Genomic DNA, 21,521 nt, shown 5'->3' on the forward strand with positions numbered 1-21,521 from the left:
GAGGCGTCTGGTGATCTGAGTCGATGGTTCTAGAGCAGTGAGTCAGAGCGCCCCACCACTCCGACACGACATCACACGTTCTAGAAAGTTCTGCTCCCCGTGGGTTCTAGAACTAGCAGCCGTGTAGTTTGGAAAATCAACCCTGAAGTTCTAACATTCAGGCTTAGGACCGTTCTAGAAGAGTTCATTTTTCTAGAACAACGGACACAAATCCAGATCTGACTCCAACATGAGAACACGCGTTTGTTTAACGGCAGATTCACTGTTCTAGAACCGTGAGCCAAACCCAGATCTGTTCTGGTCTCTGGGTTCTAGAAGTTGTAGCGGTGTATTTTTTAAAATCGATCTAACGTAAGAACGTTCTAGAGCTGCGGTCCAGCTCTGAATGGATCCATGACGTTTTTAAAACACACTGATGGAGAACGTTTAATGTCCGATCCTAGAATCAGAAGAACCAAACCGTGGAGGTGTGATGAAGTGCTACTGGTTCTAGAATCTCACCTTGAACTGATGTTGAACTTAAACTAAGTGTTCTAGAAACATCGGTTCTCTCTCTGATGACTCTAGAATCACAGCAGGTGAACATGGATGGATCTAGAACCCCTCCAGAACGTGGACTCTGAACAGGTTCTAGATGTAAATCAGTCTCTTCAGGCCACATGGCGGGTTCCACCTCACAGATGAGATAATAATAAATAAAATAAACTTCCTGCAGTAGTGGGCGGAGCTACGTCAGGTCGGCTGTGAAATGGTTGGTCATGTGATTGCCTGGGAGGAGGAGCGCCACCATCTAGAACCGATCTAGAACCGATGTAGAACGGGACCATCATCGAACACGGAGCAGAGCAAAGAACCAAAGAACCAAAGAACCGAGGCGACGTGTTGGACAGAGGAGACTGTACAGAGCAGGAACATTAAATACAGCAGCAGAAGAAGAAGAAACAGCTGATTGAGTTTACAGGGTTTATAAGTCACTAACGTCATTAATCAACTAGATCACAATAAATGACACTGGAGGAAAAGAGCAGGAATGATGGAGAGATCATTTACAGATAAACGCTCTGAACACTGATCTGGAGGCTCCCGATCCTTTTGGCACAAAAACAATTAAAAACCAGTTCCACCTCCTCCGCGCTGGAACCCAGAGGAACGCCGTCGAGGAGGACAGGTGCATCGTGGGTAACGTAGGAATCAACAACAACGAGAAAACAACCGAACAAAAATGAAATGTCTTGTTTTTTTTTTCTGCTACGTCCTTCAGGGTGTCCGTCTGCAGGTGACCTCCGAGGGGGCGTGGCCGGTGAAATGCTCTGTGATTGGACGCCTCCGACGGCAGAATAATCCACCTCCTATAAACACAGACCCCGTCCCTTCATTAACCCCGGCAGACCAAGACCTGATCAGCCTCTCAGAGCGTCCCACAGAGAAGGAGAAGAAGAAGAAGAACAGGAAGAGGAACAGGAAGAGGAAGAGGAAGAGGAAGAGGAAGTCCTTCTGAGCTGCTTCAACCAAGGGAACCTTTGTGTGTGATCTGGGGGGGTCTCAGGTCTCAGGTCTCAGGTCTCAGGATCGATTAGCGGCGTAAACGTTTTCAAACTAAAGAGCTTCAGCTTTTCCACAAATGATCCAAACTTTGGGAAACGAGTTTGTGTCTGAGCCGATGTTGGAGGAACCTTCTTCTGAAGCAGAGTGACAGGACACATGGATCTGGTCTGAACGGGTCCGTTTCCTGTTTTTAAGGCGTCTTCATGGAACAAAGAGTCGAGGGTCTGGTGTCTGGTGATCGCTGGGTCAGTCTTTGGGGGACCTCTGGTCTTACGAGGTCTTGACCAGGTCGTAGACGTAGATGTGGAAGTCGTCGTCGAACTTGATGAAGTAGACGGAGGGCTTGGCCTCCACCTGGTGGATCACCATCCCCGACCGCTTCCCGCCGTCCTCTTTGGCGTACTCCACCTGTTTGCCCACCAGACTGTCCACCACCTCGCCGGGCTCCCGCTCCGCCGCCACGCTGTCGTCTGGAACAGGAAGACGGACAAAAGATCACGTTAGGGTTCTATGAACAGAACAAAGGTGTCACAAACAGACCAGGACCTGGACTCTGGAGCTGGTGGTCACACATGACAGGTGGCCACCAGCTGAAGTGGGTGGAGCTACAGGCTGAACCCAAACATTAAACGTAGAGGACGGTAACATGACCAGTGGCTCAAACCGGACGGAACCAAAGAAGAAGAAGACCAACATGTAAACGTCTTCCAGCTGAAGCCGAGTATCTGGAGTCGTGGTTGTGTCCTCATCAGCTGATCAGGAGAAAAGAACTCAACAGAGACTCCAGAGAAGATGCTAATAGTGATGCTAACAGCTAGCATGTTAGCGCTGCTCATAGCGTCCTCTAAAACTAAACCAGGTGGATTTCTAGTAACATTCTGCTCTAAGTGGCTGTTAGCATCCTTTAGCAGGTTAGCATCCTTTAGCAGTGTTAGCATCCTTTAGTAGTGTTAGCATCCTTTAGCAGTGTTAGCATCTATTAGCAGTGTTAGCATCACAGCCTGAAGGTTGTGGGTTCTTCATTAGCATGTTCTCTAGAGCGTCTCTGAGTTCTTTCCTCCAGGCTCTGATCACCGACTAAACCCTGGAGCAGCTCACATACTGACGCTGCCGTCTCATTGGCTGGAGGCTGGAGATCTTCTCTCTTATTGGTTTTCAGAGGACGTAATAACTAAAGATAATATTTGGAGACTCACTGGAGTCGGGCATGATGCGCAGGTCTCCCTCCTTGTAGTCGTCCAGCAGCTGGTACATGTAGAGGACGGGGTCTTTCTCGTAGGTGATGTAGAACCAGGAGGTCATGATGGGGGCCCGGGCCAGAACCATCCCCCTCCACTCCTCCTTGGGACCGTCCTCCGTCTCAAACATGTGCTCCACCGCCTTCCCGATCATGGTGTCCGCCAGCAGCGAGTCGCTCACACGGGCCGGAGCTGGACCAATCAGAGACGACGACACAAAAGGAGTCATTAGGTGGAATTTAACTGAACGAGTCAAAATATAAACAACATGTAAACAACGTAGAGTAAAGATCCAGGGTTTAATGTTCTACCTGAGACCAGACCAGCGGCCTCAGTCACTGGTTTAGTGAAGGAACGTTTATCTGAGTCTGAAACTGATTCTGCTCCAACAAACATCTACTGGACCAATCAGGTTGTTTGGGGGCGGGGCTTAATGTGGTGATGGCCAGAAGAGTAACAGTAGTCATACACTTCAGTTATGTTTAGGAGGCTACTGTTAGCTTGCTCCGGCTAACGTAGCAGCTAATGCTACCATGTGTAGGCTAACTAAAGGAGCTAGCGTTAGCCGGGAGGCTCCTGGTATCTGGACTGGTCTTGGTGTTGGCTGGTTGCTAGCCTAGCCGAGGAGCTAAGCGCTAACATGGCGCTAACATGGCGCTAACATGGAGCTAACATGGCAGCGGCTCCTCACCCACTCTGTCGGGGAGCACCTCCAGCCCCACCACGCGCTCGTCGCTGTACAGCTCCAGGCCGTAGATGCAGTCAAAGCCGTCGTACTTGATCAGGTAGAGGGAGGGATTGACGGGGACCTGGTCCAGGACGGTCCCCTTCCACTGGGACGACTTACCTGAGAGGAAGCACGTTAAGTTTAGAGGTTTACACGTATTTTCTATCTTATTGTGAATTTATCTCCTCAGAGCCAACTTACTTCCCTCCTTCCAGATGTGCTGGATCCTGCAGCCCACGATGTTCCTCCTGGGCTGAGCCAGAGTCTTACTGGGACCGACGCTGGTCCTCTGCTTCCTGACGGGGGACGAACAGAGACGAACAGAGACGAAGGTCAAGGGTCAGCGATGTTATTTAAATATGATGCTACTTCTCATCAGACTCACTTGTGTGGGTTCTTCTTCTTCATCATGTTTGCTGAGACGCCTGAATGTCCTGAAAGAAACGCTCAGCGTCACACACAGGAACAGGAACACCCTACCAAAATAAAAGCACGGCTGAATGACTGAATCCTACCTCCGTCGGCTCGGGGCCGCGGGGCCGCTGGGCTCTTGAACGGGGTCTTCATTCATCCACCTGTAGGGGGGCAGCCAGCCAGGCCGCCGATCCGGGGTAATCGCTGGGAGACTCCGGGGTAAGGAGGAAGGAAGGGGGGGGTTGGAGGGTGAGGATGGAGGGAGGGGGGGTAGGGGGAGGAAGGGTAGGGAAAGGAGGGTGGTGGGAGAGAAGGGATACCAGGAGTTAGGCCAGGCCCCAGACAGGCTGCATTCAGGCCGGGTACAGACTAACGCCTGGAGGCTGCTGCTGGACTCGATGAGGAAACGGAGGACGTCCTGAAAACAGAGACATGAGACGACGTGAGACGACGTGAGACGACATGAGACGACATGAGACGACGTGAGACGACGTGAGACAACATGAGACGACGTGAGACGACGTGAGACAACATGAGACGACATGAGACGACATGAGACGACATGAGACGATGTGAGACGACATGAGACGACATGAGACGATGTGAGACGACATGAGACGACGTGAGACGACGTGAGACAACATGAGACAACATGAGACAACAACCTTCATCACAGGTTAATGCTTTACTACGATCTGATTGGTTTATGAAGACTTCCCTTAAAAATAAAAGCTTTTATTATTATTATTGAAAAATTAGTCATTTCAGTTTTCATAATAAAATCAATCAGTGATGACAGATGTTAACAGTAAACTAATAATGAGATAAAATGATCAGAGTCAGTTATCACCGCTAAACATGCTAGCTTAGCATAGCACTAGCCTCAGATGCTAACTAACCAGAGAGACACTGACTGACGTGTTTTTAATCTGATTATTATTAAGACGCGGGTCATGTGACCTGGGCGTCTCTGATTGGTCAGAGCAGGACCCAGCTGATGCAGTTAGGTTTTTCTCTGGCTCATAATGAAATCCAGATGTTTCCAGATCTGAGCTTCAACATCTGGTGAATAACTGATCAGAGATCTGCTGGTCCTTCAGTTCTTAGTTTCCAGCTCTGGTCTGACCTGGACCAGTTCCTCCGTCCTCTGACGGATCAGCTGGGTCACAACCAACCGGTGAACACGCTCCACTTCCTCCTCTGAGGATCATGTCACTGAAACGTTAAACGCAACCGACGGTTTGGTTTTCTAGGTCGCTGAGACGCTCCTGATGTTTGCAGCTGCACGACCACAACTGCAACGCAAACCACGGATCTGCAGCAACAACAGCTGATCAGGTCAGAACCATCTCCAAGCTCAAAACAAGCTGCAGACCTGGTGTCTCCTGGGGCCCCAGCACGTCTGCCGTAGCTGAGCAGGGGCCCCAGCACGTCTACCGTAGCTGAGCAGGGGCCCCAGCACGTCTACCGTAGCCGAGCAGGGGCCTCAGCACGTCTACCGTAGCCGAGCAGGGGCCCCAGCACGTCTACCGTAGCCGAGCAGGGGCCCCAGCATGTCTACCGTAGCTCACAGGGGCCTCAGCACGTCTACCGTAGCTGAGCAGGGGCCCCCGTGAGCCCTGGGGCCCCCGTGAGCCCTGGGGCCCGGTGGGAGGTGGAGCCGGCCCTGATCAAACCTGACAAACAAACCCAAACAAAGCTGCCCCTGGTCTGAGATGAACCGGATCAGATGAGTCTGAGGCTCCAGAGCTGCGGAGGATGAGGAGGATGGAGATGATGAAGATGAGCAGAGGTCACACTCCTTCCTCCTCATTAACATCATTAACAACTTCCCGCTAAATATGAAAACATGCGCACAGCTAATTGGTCCCACCTTCCACCTTCCCGCAGCTCGGCCGCCATGTTGCGCCACTATTTACAAAAAAAAAAAAAAAAAACCGCAGCGCTGCGAGAAAAGGCGCAAGCGAACAAAGGGAGAGGGGAGGTCTGCTGGGGGAGACGCCGCGGCGCTAAGCTAGCTGCTCTGCGGTAAAACCGTCACGGCGGACGGACGGGCTGCTTGGCGGCCCCGGTGGGGGCGGACGGGGGGGTTCTTACCGATACAGGCGATCAGCGGCGCCGCATAATCCCGATCAACCCGCCGAGGCTCCAAATTGATCCGCTCTGCCTCCGGTTGGGGCTCCGCTGCGTCAAGCTAGCTGCGCCAAGATGGAGGGCGGGCGGGAAAGAGGCGCGCCTTTCAAAATAAGAGCGTCGAGCTTCACACCAAAATAAAGAGAGTCAAACCTTTATGTTTGTGTTTGGGGCAGTAAACATAGCAATTAGAAAAATATACATCACAGATATCAAAAGTCTGGTTTTAGTGTTTTATTTAATGTTGCTTGTTTTATATCATGTCATTTGTAGGTTTTATATTTCTTTTATTTATTTACTGGTGTTGCTAAGGGAGACCTGCAAAGTAAGTATTTAACTGTCTGGTTTAAACAGCTGATTTACTGCATAGGACGAGAAACATCTTGAATCTTTAAAGAAAACAGTTTGTGCAAAAGATAAGATCAGAAATTTCAACTGTTAAAACAGCAAGCAGTTTTAAATTCAGTCTTACTTCCTCATACTTTATATCTGACATGAGCACAGTGTTTTTTACTGTTACTGTTCCTGATCCTGAATTTCCATTGAGATCAATAAAGTATCTATCTATCTAAAAATATATAAAAAAGATACATAAAAAGTTATAATTGTTCCCTAGGCAGATCATAAAATTCATTCATTCATTCATCTTCTGTAACCTTGTTCCTGTTTAGGGTCGTAGGGTCTGATGGAGCCTATCCCAGCTGTCATCACAACATTTAAAAAATAAACAAATAAATCGAAAAGATAATCCTCTATTTATCGCAGAGTGGCGCTCAATAATATTTATTTTTTTATTTTTAAATGTTGGCTTGTATTTCTACTATATTTTCTGTACAACAGTCTGTACTTGACTTCAGGAGATTATGATGGAAATTTAAATTTTTATTATTATTATCTGACATTTTACAAAAAATCTACTTTCTCATTGAACAAATCATTTAAATAAAAGTAAAAGTTACGCTTAGTTGTTTTTTAACAATTATAATTAAACTATCAGATTGGGTCGTAAACAGGCTTTTACTTTGACAGACTCTAACAGGAAGTGAGCGTCATTGCGTCAGTTGCCTTGACGTCGCTTGTTGTGCAGGTTTGCATTGAAGCCAAAAATTCTTCCAACGGCGAGTCCCGCCTTTCTCTCTCTTGCTAAATAGTGCGCCTGGAGGAATCTCGGCATTCCGGATCGATGCTCTATCTTCCTGCCAAATACTGAGTCGCTGTGTTGAACTATTTGTGTCGCGTGCGGACCGTAAACGGCATTAACGTTTAAATACGAACTGTGTGTTTTGTTTTTAATGTAACGACGCCGTTTGTTTGTGACGATGCTCCGTTAATAAACGTCTCTGCATTGTAATGTGAGCTGCGGGCCAGCAGGGGGCGCTGTCGGCACAGTGCGAATGACTGTAGACACGTCGGCTGATCCAGAGTCAGATCTATCCGCTTTTAAACTTGTTACAGAGAACCGGAGCTGGATGAGAGCTGATCTGGGACCAGATTGGTGTTGGACGTTTACAGTGCGTTCGTTGTGTCAGTAAAGACAGTCCCGTAGGGCGGCGTCGCTCCGCCTGTGGAGCAAAGTGAGGTGCCCGCTCGCCCGGTGTGCTCCGGTGACACAAAACCAGCGCGACCGGCGGCGACGTTTCCAATCAGAGCGGAGGAATTTGGGTAGAACCCAAAGCCGAGCTCCTTCACACAGTTTACCGCTGCCGAGCTCAGCCCGAGTCCATGATAGCGCAGCACGGACGTAGCCACAGCTCACACCGCGGGACACCCTGGAAGAGACGGAGAGCCCTCAGGAGGATGACCAGCGGCGCGAACTGGATGTGAAAATCGTTTCGGCAGGATGTGAGATGAACCGGGGGAAAACCGCGACCGAGGCCAACGACATCATGTTGGTCCGGAGCTCGGTGAGTGCTAGGTGGCTAACAGAAACATTAGCCTTCAGTGCTATCACAGCTAGCTGGGTTAGCATTAACGGCTAATGTTTGTGTTTGACGGACAGTTGGACAGTTGGACAGTTGGACATTTGACAGCTGCCGGGACAGAGAGACGTTAAAAAGCCACGTTCGGTTAAATGCTAACGGCTAACTCAGCTGTTAGCTCCGAGATAACCGGTAACTCAGCCGCTAATTAGCCGTTAGCTCATGTTACCTCAGGTAAAGGTGAATAATTAACTTGGTTTCGGTTCAGAGAATAGAATAAAATCAGAGTCTGAAGGTTTATTATAAGATGGTTACAGCATGTATTTAATTAACTTAGACTGGTTTAAACTCTATGAGTGAACAGAAACAGTTAAGACTTTTAAAAAACATTACATTTAATGAATATAAACGAGTTGTTCTTCATGATAAAACCACATTATTCAGGTTAATAGCAGGAGATCCACATTTAATGTTATAAAGTACACTGAAGAGAAATACTTATTAATACAAAACCTGCAGATACACGCTGAACAAAAGTTGACAATTAAAATGATTTCTTATTAATTCCTATTTCTTCCAGTACTTTGTAGATTTCTGAAGACGTAATGAGTCCAGTTTCCATTCATTTGTTCTCAGATTAAAGATGATTCACCTTCAGTTTAATAATGAATGATACCAGTAGCTGCTGTTCTCTGTCCACTGACAGAACTGTGGAGAAGTGTGAGATGAGTTAGTGTGTCCTTTACATCCGTTTATCTTTTCATAGTTTGTGGTGAGTGTAATAAACATGAACAGTGCAGGTCTGTCCTCTGACTCTGACTCCTACTGTTACTGAATGAATACAGTGAAGGCCTCATGCAAATGTCAGAACCCACGTCTGCTCAGGATCCCGTCCAGGGTTTTAATCGTGTTCACGACTTATCAGAACAAAAGAGAGAAAGAGAACCTCCTCCAGCTGAGAACTGATCTCACTCTGTCTGTCGGCTTCATTTCTGTTTCTACTTCCTGCTCCACTTTCAACAACGACTGAAACTTTCACTGAAGATGAGTCGTACCAGTGTTTATATGTCTGAACCTCCTCAGTGGAACTTTCCTCCATGTGTTCCATCTTCATTGATCCAAAACAATCTGTTAGAAAAACTGCAGAGACGTAGAAGCAGCTGGAGATACTGAAGCAGAAACAAGCTAGTAGCAGGCCGACCAATCACAGCTCTGGTAGGCTGTGACACGTAGTTATGTTTCTGGGGAGGTGGGCGTCAGGTTATAGCGTTAGGGTCTGAGGGGGGTCTGGTTCTAGTTTAGTTTGGTTCTCAGAATCTTTTAAAAGGCTCTCATTACTAATGAACAGACATCACTGAATGAATGAGTTAAACTCCTCTTCCTCAGACCAGCCCTGTTGAGTAGGTGGTCTTTAATGTGTCCCAGGACCAAAGTCCCCGTCCTGACGTCTTGTTAAACTGACAGTCTGTCTATCATCTCTATTGTTTCCACGTCAGGGTTTCGTTTGTAGATGAGCAGCAGCTCTGAACAGGCGGCTTCAGTTTCCTTCCGGGGAAAATGTGGTGAAGCTGTGTTTATAGATGGTTCAAGTTGGTTTAGACTCAGGAAACACCCCCACCACCCCCACCACCCCCCCACCCCTAAAGTTGCTCAGAGTTCATTGTTCTCATTGCATCAAAGAAACACACAAACATTCAGGGTTCTCTAAGAACGTCTTTACTCCTAAATGAAGAGTTAAAACCAGCTCAGACTAACGTAGCGCTGCCTTTCACTCCTTCTGTCGGCCAAAAACCTTTATTGATCTCTGTCAGTGGACAAAGTGAGCAGAGCTGTAGCGTGCTAACCCTGCTAGCATGCTAGCTGATAGATAGATAGATAGATGTTACAGATGTGCAAGACAAATATCATTCCAGATGTTTTTACTTGCAGACGTCTTGATTTATCCTGGTATTTACTGGTTCACAGCAAGAACCGACTCTTCAGGTCTGAACATATTTTTCTTTCCGTCAGTCTCATGAACATCTTCTACGTGTTCATCTTCTACGTGTTCGTCTTCTACGCGTTCGTCTTCTACGTGTTCGTCTTCTACGTGTTCGTCTTCTACGTGTTCGTCTTCTACGTGTTCGTCTTCTACGTGTTCGTCTTCTACGTGTTCATCTTCTACGTGTTCGTCTTCTACGTGTTCATCTACCCCTCATCACCAGCTCCTGTAGCTCTGCTGCACTAAAATAAATGTTTCCATCAACATCTTCTTTGCTGGTGACAAACATTCACGGCCTGTTGTTGTTGTTGGGGTGTGTTGGTTCAGCCACAGACTGGTGGAGACGTGGTTCCTGGACTAGTTTCTGGTTGAGATGTGGTAAACTTTGTGTAAATGTTCTTCTATAGGTTCAGATTTTATTAAACCCTCTTTTCTGGAACCTTTCTGTTCCAAACATCGTCGTCTCGTATCAGAGGAAGTGAGGTTAATAACCACAGATGAATAGTTAATGTTCCTTCCTCTGTGTCCCGCCGCAGCAGGGCCGAGGCCGAGCCAGAGTGATTCATGCCGTGGTGGTGATCTTCCTGGAGTTCTTCGCCTGGGGGCTGCTGACCACGCCCATGTTGACCGTGAGTAAACACAACGATTAGACCTGTGAGTTTGTTTATTCAGGGAGATGAGCCGGTATTACACATCAGAGAGGGGCTCCTCTAGGATGACAAGCTCAGGACTGGTCCACCAGCACAGATCAGTCCACACAAAGACACTGCTCTCCAAGAAGAACGTCTCTAAACATCATGTGGACAAGACAGAAGACTATTGGGACAATGTTTAGTGGACAGATGAGACCAAAGGTGCTAATGTCCTGGAGCTTCTCTGTGTTCTTCATATAAACGTTGCTCCAGCTTCAGTTCTCATCACGTCACTTGAGGAACCTCACGTCACCGTCACAGTTTGGTAGAAACTCAGAAACACTCTTAACGTGACACTTCCTGCTCCACCTCTAACTGTGAAGTGACATCTCTGGTGTCTGGAGGAGTAACCGTCATGTGACAGAGTCTGTCCTGTCTTTATTTATCTCTCTGATTCAGTTTGTCTTTCAGCAGCAGGTCACAGTCTGTGTCGTCCTTGTTCTGTTTTTATCAGGTCCTCCATGAGACGTTTCCTCAGCACACCTTCCTGATGAACGGCCTGGTGCAGGGCGTCAAGGTCAGACCTGCGTTTACTTCTTAACAAACAATAAAGAGCAGAAACAAACTGATTCAGTCTGGTCTCTGGTCCCTGCTCCCTGCTCCCTGCTCCCTGCTCCCTGCTCCCTGGTCCCTGCTCCCTGCTCCCTGCTCCCTGCTCCCTGGTCCCTGCTCTCTGGTCCCTGCTCCCTGCTCCCTGCTCCCTGGTCCCTGCTCCCTGGTCCCTGCTCCCTGCTCCCTGCTCCCTGCTCCCTGCTCCCTGCTCCCTGGTCCTGCTCCCTGGTCTCTGGTCCCTGCTCCCTGCTCCCTGCTCCCTGCTCCCTGCTCCCTGCTCCCTGCTCCCTGCTCCCTGGTCCTGCTCCCTGGTCTCTGGTCCCTGCTCCCTGCTCCCTGCTCCCTGCTCCCTGCTCCCTGCTCCCTGCTCCCTGGTCCTGCTCCCTGGTCTCTGGTCCCTGCTCCCTGCTCCCTGCTCCCTGCTCCCTGCTCCCTGCTCCCTGCTCCCTGGTCCCTGGTCCCTGGTCCCTGGTCCCTGCTCCCTGGTCCCTGCTCCCTGGTCCCTGCTCCCTGGTCCCTGGTCCCTGGTCTCTGGTCCCTGGTCCCTGGTCCCGCTCTGAGGCCTCCCAGACATTTATCCACCAGCTCATAACAGATGATTTAAATGCTCTTCTTGATGAACTCTTTGCTCTAAATCGTCTTTGTTTCACTGTAACATGAGACCAGATCAGCAGCTCATTCATGTCTGAGACCCAGACCTCTGGTTCTTCTGTTCACTGACACGTTCTCTCGTCTCTTCAGGGGTTCCTGTCGTTTCTGTCGGCTCCTCTGATTGGTGCTCTGTCAGACATCTGGGGCAGGAAGTCCTTCCTCCTCATGACGGTCTTCTTCACCTGCGCCCCCATCCCCTTCATGAGGATCAGCCCCTGGTGAGACCAGCACTGTGTCTGGAAATGACTCCAGATCAGATTACAAAGACAGAAACATGTTTCATGATTGACTCACGACTCAAATGTTCTGCTTCATGAAGAGATTCATCTTAGTTGGAAACGAATCTGTTTTATTTTATTTCACTGTAAAGAAACATCAACATGAACTGTTTGGGCCTGAAACACAAACGCGTCGATTAACTTAAAATATGTCGACACGTCACAATGTTTACTGAAAAAACCTGAACCCAAACGTCAAAGACAGGATCTAAAACGTTTAATAAGAACTCTGTACGTCCAGCTGGTTTTAGATTATAATGACCTGGAGGACTGAGGACCTTCAGAGACGCTGGTCAGTAATAAGGATATGTTATTAAGAGAAAATGACTCCCCACAGATGCTAATGGAGATGCTAATGGAGATGCTAATGGAGATGCTAATGGATGGTGGTTAGAGGTGCAGCGTGGGACAGAAGTAGCCTGGATACCAGACTCTCTGACTTCGCAGAGAGTCTGGCCTAGCTCCATTGGCAAACGTTTATTTCCTGGTGGGAGGGCACAGTTTGAGGTTTAAAATCATCGGAGTTCCTTTAACCAATCACTAACGTTTGGTAATGACGTATGTTATGCGCCGGAGCCTTCAGGCTCTGCTGCCTCGTACTTCCGCTTTCAAGAACGCAACCAGTAAACAAATCGCTACTCTACCATCCCCCATTGCAATTAAGGACGCGAAATTGGAATAAAAGTGCTGTAATGCCAGGAAGCATATCCACAACGGAGCGAATGGCTTCGAGTATATCCGTCTCCGTTCGTGTAAACATTTCAAACTCGGCGCGCAACTGAAACGTAATCGCTCTCAGACCCGCCCTCTGTTCGCTGATTGGTCCGCCAACCAGTTGGCCGGAGTAAACGTTAGCGGATCAAGCTATTCCAGACGGAGTACTGTAGGGAATGCAAATGAGCGGAAGTACGTAGGCAGGCGGAGCCAGGCTAGGACAGAAGGTCCCAGGTTAACAAATAAAGGAAGAACGTTCCTAATTCCATTTAAATGTAAAATGATAAACCTGAACTGGAGCTGAATTCTTTCATTTGGTAAACGTTTTTCATTCCTAGATGTTTAAGTTGTGTTTTATTATTAATTGTTTAAAGGAGCACTCAGAGATCAGATGATAGATTATAGATTAACCACCAGATTAAAGGAGAATGAAGGAGTCTGCAGCTCTTGGCTTCACGGTGGAATGTGTTTGGTTTTAATACTGGGTTGGCATTTGGGCCGTCACATGATGATCATGTGAGCCGCTGAGGATCAGCCTGAAACCAGTGAAGCATCCAGTTAACGTCTCTGTGTCTTTCTCAGAAACCCTCCATGACACAGGAGCAGCACTGACAGCTTGTCTTCTGTTCTCCTCTGGGACGTCTAGATCATCATCAGCTGTAGGCCACTGTTACAAACAGAACCCAGGCCTGAGTCTGATGCTTTTATTCTGAAATCTGAGATCAGCTGATACCTGATGATCAGTCACATGCTCCATAAAACAAATCAAACTGTTCTTTCTCACAGTTTTATGAAGTTTAACACGAGTGACTCAGACTCTGCACAAACTTTATTTAGACATTTAACTGGAAGGAAAAATTATTATTATTATTATTATTATTAAATGTCATTCACCACTGGAGCTGAGAACTGATTCAGTCTGATCCGTTCTCTGGTTGACAGTCGTCTCATGTGGTTTCATCATCAGAACACGTCTCCTCCTGACACATGCTGAACAACATATTAGTTTTATGACACAGAGACTAAATTATAATAAATATACCACCTGTATCCACCTCCTTATCACTGGTGACTCTGCAGCTCTGGAAGCTAAACCTGCTAGCGTGCTCTAGCTCGTTCAGCTGGTTAGTTCCAGGCAGAGTTTCTGCTGCTGGAGGCGCTGATGTGGTTAAATGCACCAGATTTCAGTGTGAACATGACTTCACACATTCAGACTCTTCCTGGAAGTGACTTCAGACCAGATCAGACCAGATCAGATCAGGTTACACGGAGCATCTGAGCTCCTCTCCTGGTTCTACTCAGCACTGACTCATGTCTGAGCTGATGCTGTTAATGTCTCGGCCTCAAATGTTCTAATGACTGTTAATGAAACATCAACATGAAGCTCCTCTTAATGTTTATAGACTGATTAGAGCTGGAAGGACTCGTTAACTACATGTGTCCCCAGACGTGTCCTGTAGAGGACACTGATATGTTTCTGCTGCAGGAGGCGCTGAGGTAACACCGTCCAGTAATAAAGAGTATCAGCTGATCTGAGACCTGATCAGCTGGTATCAGTCAGGACGTCCAGAGTGTCTGTAAAAGCTTCACCCTCCTAGCTCCACCACTCAGACCGTGTGGAGGTGGACACAGATGAGGAACGTCCTCCTCTCCATCAGTCATGTGGTTTGACGGTGGACAGAGTGACTCTTAGAGGCTAACCCTGCTGGCTTGTGTTCAGGACGTCTGTAAATGTTTAAAGGGACAGTGTTCCTCTTGGTTTGATGCAGGACAGAGTGAGGACGTCCTGCTGTCTCTGACGTTGTCTCCTGTCTGTTCCTCCAGGTGGTACTTTGCTCTGATCTCAGTCTCAGGGATTTTCGCGGTGACCTTCTCAGTGATCTTCGCCTACGTCGCCGACATCACCGAGGAGCATGAGAGGAGCATGGCCTACGGACTGGTGAGAGACGCAGCGCTTCACAGGTTGGACCACCGGGACCTTTAGACCTTTGACTCACATGTAACTGAGTCGATCAGAAACTAAAACACTCGTTCAGCACCAACACAGTCAGTTTCAGTTTTCACTTCTGGTCGTCCTGAGGGCTCGCTGGTTTTTTAGTCGCTCCCAGTCAGATCATAGTGGGATGAACGAATAAACGCTCCTCCTGAAGGAGACAGAGTAGTGTGTAGTAGGAAATACATTTAAATCTGCCTCCATGTAAAAGATGCTAACTGATTAAACCCTCATATGGATCGTTTCATTCTCTGCTGATGAATCTTAGATCAGGACAGAAGCTCAGGATGTAAAGAGTCTGAGGACAGAGAAGACGGAGGAGACACCACAACCTCTGGGACCAGTTGTTACCATGGTTACAGGTGTTGTGGTCCATGGTGACGTTCATGGAAAGACTCAGTAATCCAGAATCTGCTCACCTAGCATTAGCATTATCAGCTAACAGTGTGTTAGCATGGAGACCACGGTGATGGGGGGGGGGGGGGGGGGGTAGTGACAGCTGATCATGCCACTTCCTGTCTGATTCTGTCTGCTAGCTGAGCCACCACAGAAGAAGCAGCAGGAAGTCAAAGGATCTCCGTTATTTAGGTTCTCTGTTCTCCGTTCTCCGTTCTCTCTCCAGGTCTCAGCCACCTTCGCTGCCAGTCTGGTGACGAGCCCGGCCATCGGCGCCTACCTGTCAGCGCAGTACGACGACAGCCTGGTGGTCCTGGTTGCCACGGTGATCGCCGTCGCTGACATCGCCTTCGTCTTCTTCGTGGTCCCAGAGTCGCTGCCGGACAAGATGAGGCTGACGTCCTGGGGCTTCCCCATCTCCTGGGAGCAGGCCGACCCCTTCGCTGTGAGTTCAGGGTCTGATGTCTGATTGGTCGGTCGGTCTGATGACTGATGAGTGATTGGTTGGTTGATTGATTGGTTGATTGATTGGTTGATTGATTGTTTGTGTTCAGTCTCTTCGTCGGGTGGGCAAGGACCCCACGGTGCTGCTGATCTGTGTCACAGTGTTCCTGTCCTACCTGCCTGAGGCTGGACAGTACTCCAGCTTCTTCCTCTACCTGAGACAGGTAACACACACCTTCCACATATATAGTACATGACCATAACTGTGACCTTGACCCTGAAACCAAAAGGCTCAGACCTGAGTTTTCCTGCAAGACTTCGTCCCTCAGACCTTGTCCCTCAGACCTTGTCCTCAGACCTTGTCCCTCAGACCTTGTCCTCAGACCTTGTCCCTCAGACCTTGTCCTCAGACCTTGTCCCTCAGACCTTGTCCTCAGACCTTGTCCCTCAGACCTTGTCCTCAGACCTTGTCCCTCTTGTTCCAGGTGATAGCGTTTTCTCCTGCAGCCATCGCTGCCTTCATCGCCATGGTGGGCATCCTCTCCATCATCGCTCAGGTACAGGAGCAGCCCCTCTGTCAACCAGCTGGAGACACTGAACACGTCTGTGCAGCTTGTGTTCTCATCATTCTCTCTGTTGTTGTCAGACTCTGTTCCTCAGTCTGTTAATGAGAACCATCGGTAACAAGAACACCGTCCTCCTGGGTCTGGGCTTCCAGCTCCTCCAGCTGGCCTGGTATGGCTTCGGCTCTGAGCCATGGTGAGTCCTGAGTCCTGAGTCCTGAGTCCTGAGTCCTCTCTGTCCTCTCTGTCCTCTCTGTCCTCTCTGTCTGTCCTCTCTGTCCTCACCTCCATCATGTCTCTGCTGTGTCTCATGTTCAGACTCATGTTTGTGTTTCTTGTGTTTTATTCTCAGGATGATGTGGGCAGCAGGAACAGTAGCAGCCATGTCCTCCATCACCTTCCCAGCAGTCTCTGCTCTGGTGTCACACAGCGCCTCACCTGACCAGCAAGGTGTCTGTCATAGAAACTACTGCAGCACCACTAATAAACTGACTCAGCTCCTCCTAGCCTCCAGCTAACAGCAGCTCCTGCTAGCCTCCTAGCTAACAGTAGCTCCTCCTAGCCTCCAGCTAACAGTAGCTCCTCCTAGCCTCCTAGCTAACAGCAGCTCCTCCTAGCCTCCAGCTAACAGTAGCTCCTCCTAGCCTCCAGCTAACAGCAGCTCCTCCTAGCCTCCAGCTAATAGTAGCTCCTCCTAGCCTCCAGCTAACAGTAGCTCCTGCTAGCCTCCTAGCTAACAGCAGCTCCTCCTAGCCTCCAGCTAACAGTAGCTCCTCCTAGCCTCCAGCTAACAGTAGCTCCTCCTAGCCTCCAGCTAACAGCAGCTCCTCCTAGCCTCCCAGCTAACAGCAGCTCCTCCTAGCCTCCAGCTAACAGTAGCTCTTCCTAGCCTCCTAGCTAATAGTAGCTCCTCCTAGTCTCCCAGCTAACAGTAGCTCCTCCTAGCCTCCAGCTAACAGTAGCTCTTCCTAGCCTCCAGCTAACAGTAGCTCCTCCTAGCCTCCTAGCTAACAGCAGCTCCTCCTAGCCTCCAGCTAACAGTAGCAGCCTCCTAGCTAACAGTAGCTCCTCCTAGCCTCCAGCTAACAGTAGCTCCTCCTAGCCTCCAGCTAATAGTAGCTCCTCCTAGTCTCCCAGCTAACAGTAGCTCCTCCTAGCCTCCAGCTAACAGTAGCTCCTCCTAGCCTCCAGCTAATAGTAGCTCCTCCTAGTCTCCCAGCTAACAGTAGCTCCTCCTAGCCTCCAGCTAACAGTAGCTCCTCCTAGTCTCCCAGCTAACAGTAGCTCCTCCTAGCCTCCAGCTAACAGTAGCTCTTCCTAGCCTCCAGCTAACAGTAGCTCCTCCTAGCCTCCTAGCTAACAGCAGCTCCTCCTAGCCTCCAGCTAACAGTAGCTCCTCCTAGCCTCCAGCTAACAGTAGCTCCTCCTAGCCTCCAGCTAACAGTAGCTCTTCCTAGCCTCCAGCTAACAGTAGCTCCTCCTAGTCTCCCAGCTAACACTAGCTCCTCCTAGCCTCCAGCTAACAGCAGCTCCTCCTAGCCTCCCAGCTAACAGCAGCTCCTCCTAGCCTCCCAGCTAACAGTAGCTCTTCCTAGCCTCCAGCTAACAGTAGCTCCTCCTAGTCTCCCAGCTAACACTAGCTCCTCCTAGCCTCCAGCTAACAGTAGCTCCTCCTAGCCTCCAGCTAACAGTAGCTCCTCCTAGCCTCCAGCTAACACTAGCTCCTCCTAGCCTCCAGCTAACAGTAGCTCCTCCTAGCCTCCCAGCTAACAGCGGCTCCTCCTAGCCTCCCAGCTAACAGTAGCTCCTCCTAGCCTCCAGCTAACACTAGCTCCTCCTAGCCTCCAGCTAACAGCAGCTGGTTTAGGAGCCGTCTCCTCAGCTATCTGTCCTTACCTTCTCTCTCTGTGTTCAGGTGTGGCTCAGGGGATGATCACCGGTATCAGGGGTCTGTGTAACGGTTTGGGTCCGGCGCTCTACGGCTTCATCTTCTTCCTGTTCAATGTGGAGCTGAACGACATGCAGCCGGTGGCCGGTGGACCGGGGAAGACCCCCGAGGTACGGAGGCCGTTCTAAAACCAGAACCAGTTAATTAATGATGTGAAGCAATGATTCATCTGAACCTCTGTGTCTGTAGAAGTCCATCATCCCGGGGCCTCCCTTCCTGTTCGGGGCGTGCGCCGTCCTGTTCGCTCTGCTCGTCGCCATCTTCATCCCAAACCAGCGGACCAACGACGTCAAGACGTGCTCCGCCCACAAGCCGTCTGCACACGCTCAGAGCGTCAGCCCTCTGGCCACGCCAGCCAGCGACGCCGAGGACATCGAGCCGCTCCTGCAGGACAGCAGCCTGTGACTGACGGCCGGCCCGGCCAATCAGAGCGCCTGAGTCCTGGAAGCCCCGCCCCCTCCTGAGTAAACTACTTTTATTGGTTCAGGAAACGTTGGGCGGCAGCCACACCGACCGTCTGAGATCATCTACAAGAACTAAAACTATCTGATGATATAGTTAATATTAAATAAAATGAGTCAAAGGTCGTCAGCTCTGCAGCGTTAGAATCTAAACCGTTCTATTTATCTTTTATAGACAGAAGTAAATTATTCACCCCCCCCCCCCCCCCCCCCCCCCCTCGTGTCAGATGTCTCAGACCGTCAGTCTGGCTGCTGCCTCCACCCTCCCTCAGTCTGCTTGAGGTCAGGGAATCAAGCGCTCCTCACTGAGCGGCGGGTGGAGACCTAAACCACAGACCCTTCACCATGACAACGGTGAGGTCAGAGCCGCTCGGCATTGTGGGATACATCATGGCCCTGGAGGTCTGGGCTGTAAACACAGACGCTGGTTAGTGTGACAGGAGCCAACATGGCCGCCACACGTCACCCTCACTGAGCATGTGCAGGATCTCAGGCTGTGACATCATCGTCTCCTGGAGCTGCGTTCAGGCGCTGCACAGAACTCAGTCGCTTCCATGTTCACATACAACTCCTCAGTCCTCCCGTCCTGATCCCGTCCTCCTCAGTCCTCCCGTCCTCCTCCTGTCCTCCTCAGTCCTCCCGTCCTCCTCCCGTCCTCCTCCTGTCCTCCTCAGTCCTCCCGTCCTCCTCCTGTCCTCCTCAGTCCTCCCGTCCTCCTCCCGTCCTCCTCCAGTCCTCCCGTCCTCCCATCCTCCTCCCGTCCTCCCGTCCTCCTCCCGTCCTCCTCCCGTCCTCTTCCCGTCCTCCAGACATGTCTCCGTCTGAACCAGAAGCTCCAGAAACATTTTTAACAGTGCACCCTGACAGATGACCTCCTCACATGACTCCTCCCGGGCCGGGCGCGTCTGATTTATCTCTCCAGGCGTTGTCCGGTCTCAGCTCCTCCCCGTGTTTGAATACTTGAAGCTCCTCCCGGCTCACCTGCCCCTCCAGGTGGCGTGAATCAAGCGCTCCAGGTCACAGACGCCTCCTCAGCAGCTGATGCTTCACAGACAGGACGTTCCATTCTTTCTCTTTCTCTTTCTCTTCTTCTGCCTTCGTTTAACTCGTGTTTAACATTCCTGCAGAAACAAACCTGGTGGTCATCACCATGGTAACGGGCCACCATGTGTCACCCGTTACCATGGCAGCAGAGATGGGGCGAACAGGAAACCTGACTGAAACGTTACAAAGCTTCAGGGTTTAGTTTTTGTTGAATCTTTACTGACGTCGTCTTTCATGATGAAGATGATGATGAAGATGATGAGGAGCTCAGAGCAGATGATCAGCTGACGTAAAACAACCTGTAAACAGCTGATGTTTTCAGTCCAGCCTGTTGTTCAGGTTCGTTCCTTCTTAGTTTGTTTCTCATTAATTTAAATCAAACGTTGGCTCAGTGTAGACGACAGGATGCTGCGTTCAGGCTCCGTGGGACAAATCAGAGAAGGATCCTGGTCTCTGTCTCCTCCATGACGTCCCCCCCGTGACGTCCCTCCATGACGTCCCTCCATGACGTCCCTCCATGACGTCCCTCCATGTTCCATCCTGTTCATGAAGCACAGTCACATTACGACCACTCATCATCATCAGTCTTCATCTTCTGGCTCCGCCTCAGTATTTTCCTACAGTCTGGAGAGTCAGTGAACGCCTCACAGCCCCCTCAGACGTGTTTTACTTGTTTTTCTTTTTAAACCAAAAATCTTTCCTGGAGCTGAAGGTGTTGACGACTAATGAACTAACGAGCAGCGTAGAGCCAACATGGCCGCCAGAGGACACGCCCTGACGTTACTGAAGAGAAGAGTCGTGGTTACTGATGCAGATGTTTCCAGATGTTTCCAGATGTTTCCTCCTGCAGCACTTTAATTTCTCTGACGTGTGCCTCTAACCTTCATGTTCATATCGTTTTATATCTAAACTCAGACGCGTCGTGCTTTTGCAGTTGATTTCTTTTATCTTAAGGACATAATTTTAATATCTATGATGATGATAATAATAAAGAGAGATGTATGACATTTTACATGTGCTTTGTTTTATTTAAACATTAACAACGGTAGATTCACTGGTTCATGTCTGAGCATTTATTTAGTCGTTCATTGTTTTATCATGAGGTTGGTCTGTTTACTGGTGTCGACTCTAAAGAGTTTATCTTCTCAAGGTTTTATAAAATCACAAATGTTTTAACAAGAATAGAAGAAAACAACACTTTGAGAGACTTTAGTAAAACCACACTGAGACTAACCAGGACCAGGTCCAGGTCCTGGTCCTGGTCCTGGTCCTGGTTTGGTCTGAAGGTTCTGGTTTTCAGTCGTGATCATTGTCTCATGTAACATCAGCTGATCTCTGTCATCATCTATGAACACATGAAATCTGTGAATCAAAATGAATCTGATTCATTTTCTGGTGGAAACTTTAAAATCAGAGACAATGAAGAAACAAATAGATTTTCACCAACAACATTTTTATTAAAATGAAAAATAAAACATCAGAATAAACCACAAACGTCTCAAAGCATCAAAACATCTGCACTCAGTAAAAAACTAAAACATCTTCATCTCAAAACAATTCATGAACAAAGTCATAAACACGTGAACCGAGACTCTAACGTCTGACTAAGAGATAAAACCACATCCTCCAGCTCCTCTCAGATAAAGTGACTCCGTCGTCAGGGCTCGACGTCGGCGTCTGAGTCTGGAATGAAACGTTATTTATAGAAAACGAAATAAATGAAATAAACACCTTCATACATGGAGCTTTGTTCCTGTTAAACGTCGTTTATTTTTCATAACTTTTCAGGAAACTTTAACGTCATATTTAATATTTAAAGGACGTCTGA

The 21,521-nt window shown here is 49.0% G+C and overlaps 2 protein-coding genes across 3 annotated transcripts; one reads left to right on the plus strand and one right to left on the minus strand.

Annotated features, from left to right (window-relative positions):
- Positions 1–949: 949 nt before the first annotated feature.
- Positions 950–6,158, minus strand: spinb (spindlin b). Its single transcript, XM_084551079.1, has 7 exons — positions 6,022–6,158; positions 4,026–4,342; positions 3,896–3,944; positions 3,712–3,806; positions 3,475–3,630; positions 2,742–2,975; positions 950–2,015 (listed from the first exon to the last, which is right to left on the minus strand). The coding sequence occupies exons 2-7, from the start codon at positions 4,075–4,077 to the stop codon at positions 1,816–1,818; spliced, it is 786 nt and encodes a 261-aa protein (XP_084407205.1). The 5' UTR covers positions 4,078–4,342; positions 6,022–6,158; the 3' UTR covers positions 950–1,815.
- A 1,011-nt stretch (positions 6,159–7,169) lies between these two features.
- mfsd14bb (major facilitator superfamily domain containing 14Bb) lies at positions 7,170–20,705 on the plus strand. 2 transcript variants are annotated; one of them, XM_084551071.1, is made up of 12 exons: positions 7,170–7,961; positions 10,494–10,586; positions 11,104–11,166; positions 11,943–12,070; positions 14,669–14,783; positions 15,460–15,678; positions 15,788–15,901; positions 16,163–16,234; positions 16,324–16,436; positions 16,593–16,690; positions 18,156–18,298; positions 18,378–20,705. In XM_084551071.1, the coding sequence occupies exons 1-12, from the start codon at positions 7,905–7,907 to the stop codon at positions 18,591–18,593; spliced, it is 1,431 nt and encodes a 476-aa protein (XP_084407197.1). In that variant the 5' UTR covers positions 7,170–7,904; the 3' UTR covers positions 18,594–20,705. The 2 variants fall into 2 exon arrangements, with proteins under 2 accessions (XP_084407197.1, XP_084407198.1); XM_084551072.1 differs by having other exon boundaries at positions 10,497–10,586.
- The last annotated feature ends 816 nt before the right edge of the window (positions 20,706–21,521 follow it).

This window comes from Chelon labrosus, assembly GCF_963514085.1.
Source record: "Chelon labrosus genome assembly, chromosome: 9".
NCBI lineage: Eukaryota > Metazoa > Chordata > Actinopteri > Mugiliformes > Mugilidae > Chelon > Chelon labrosus.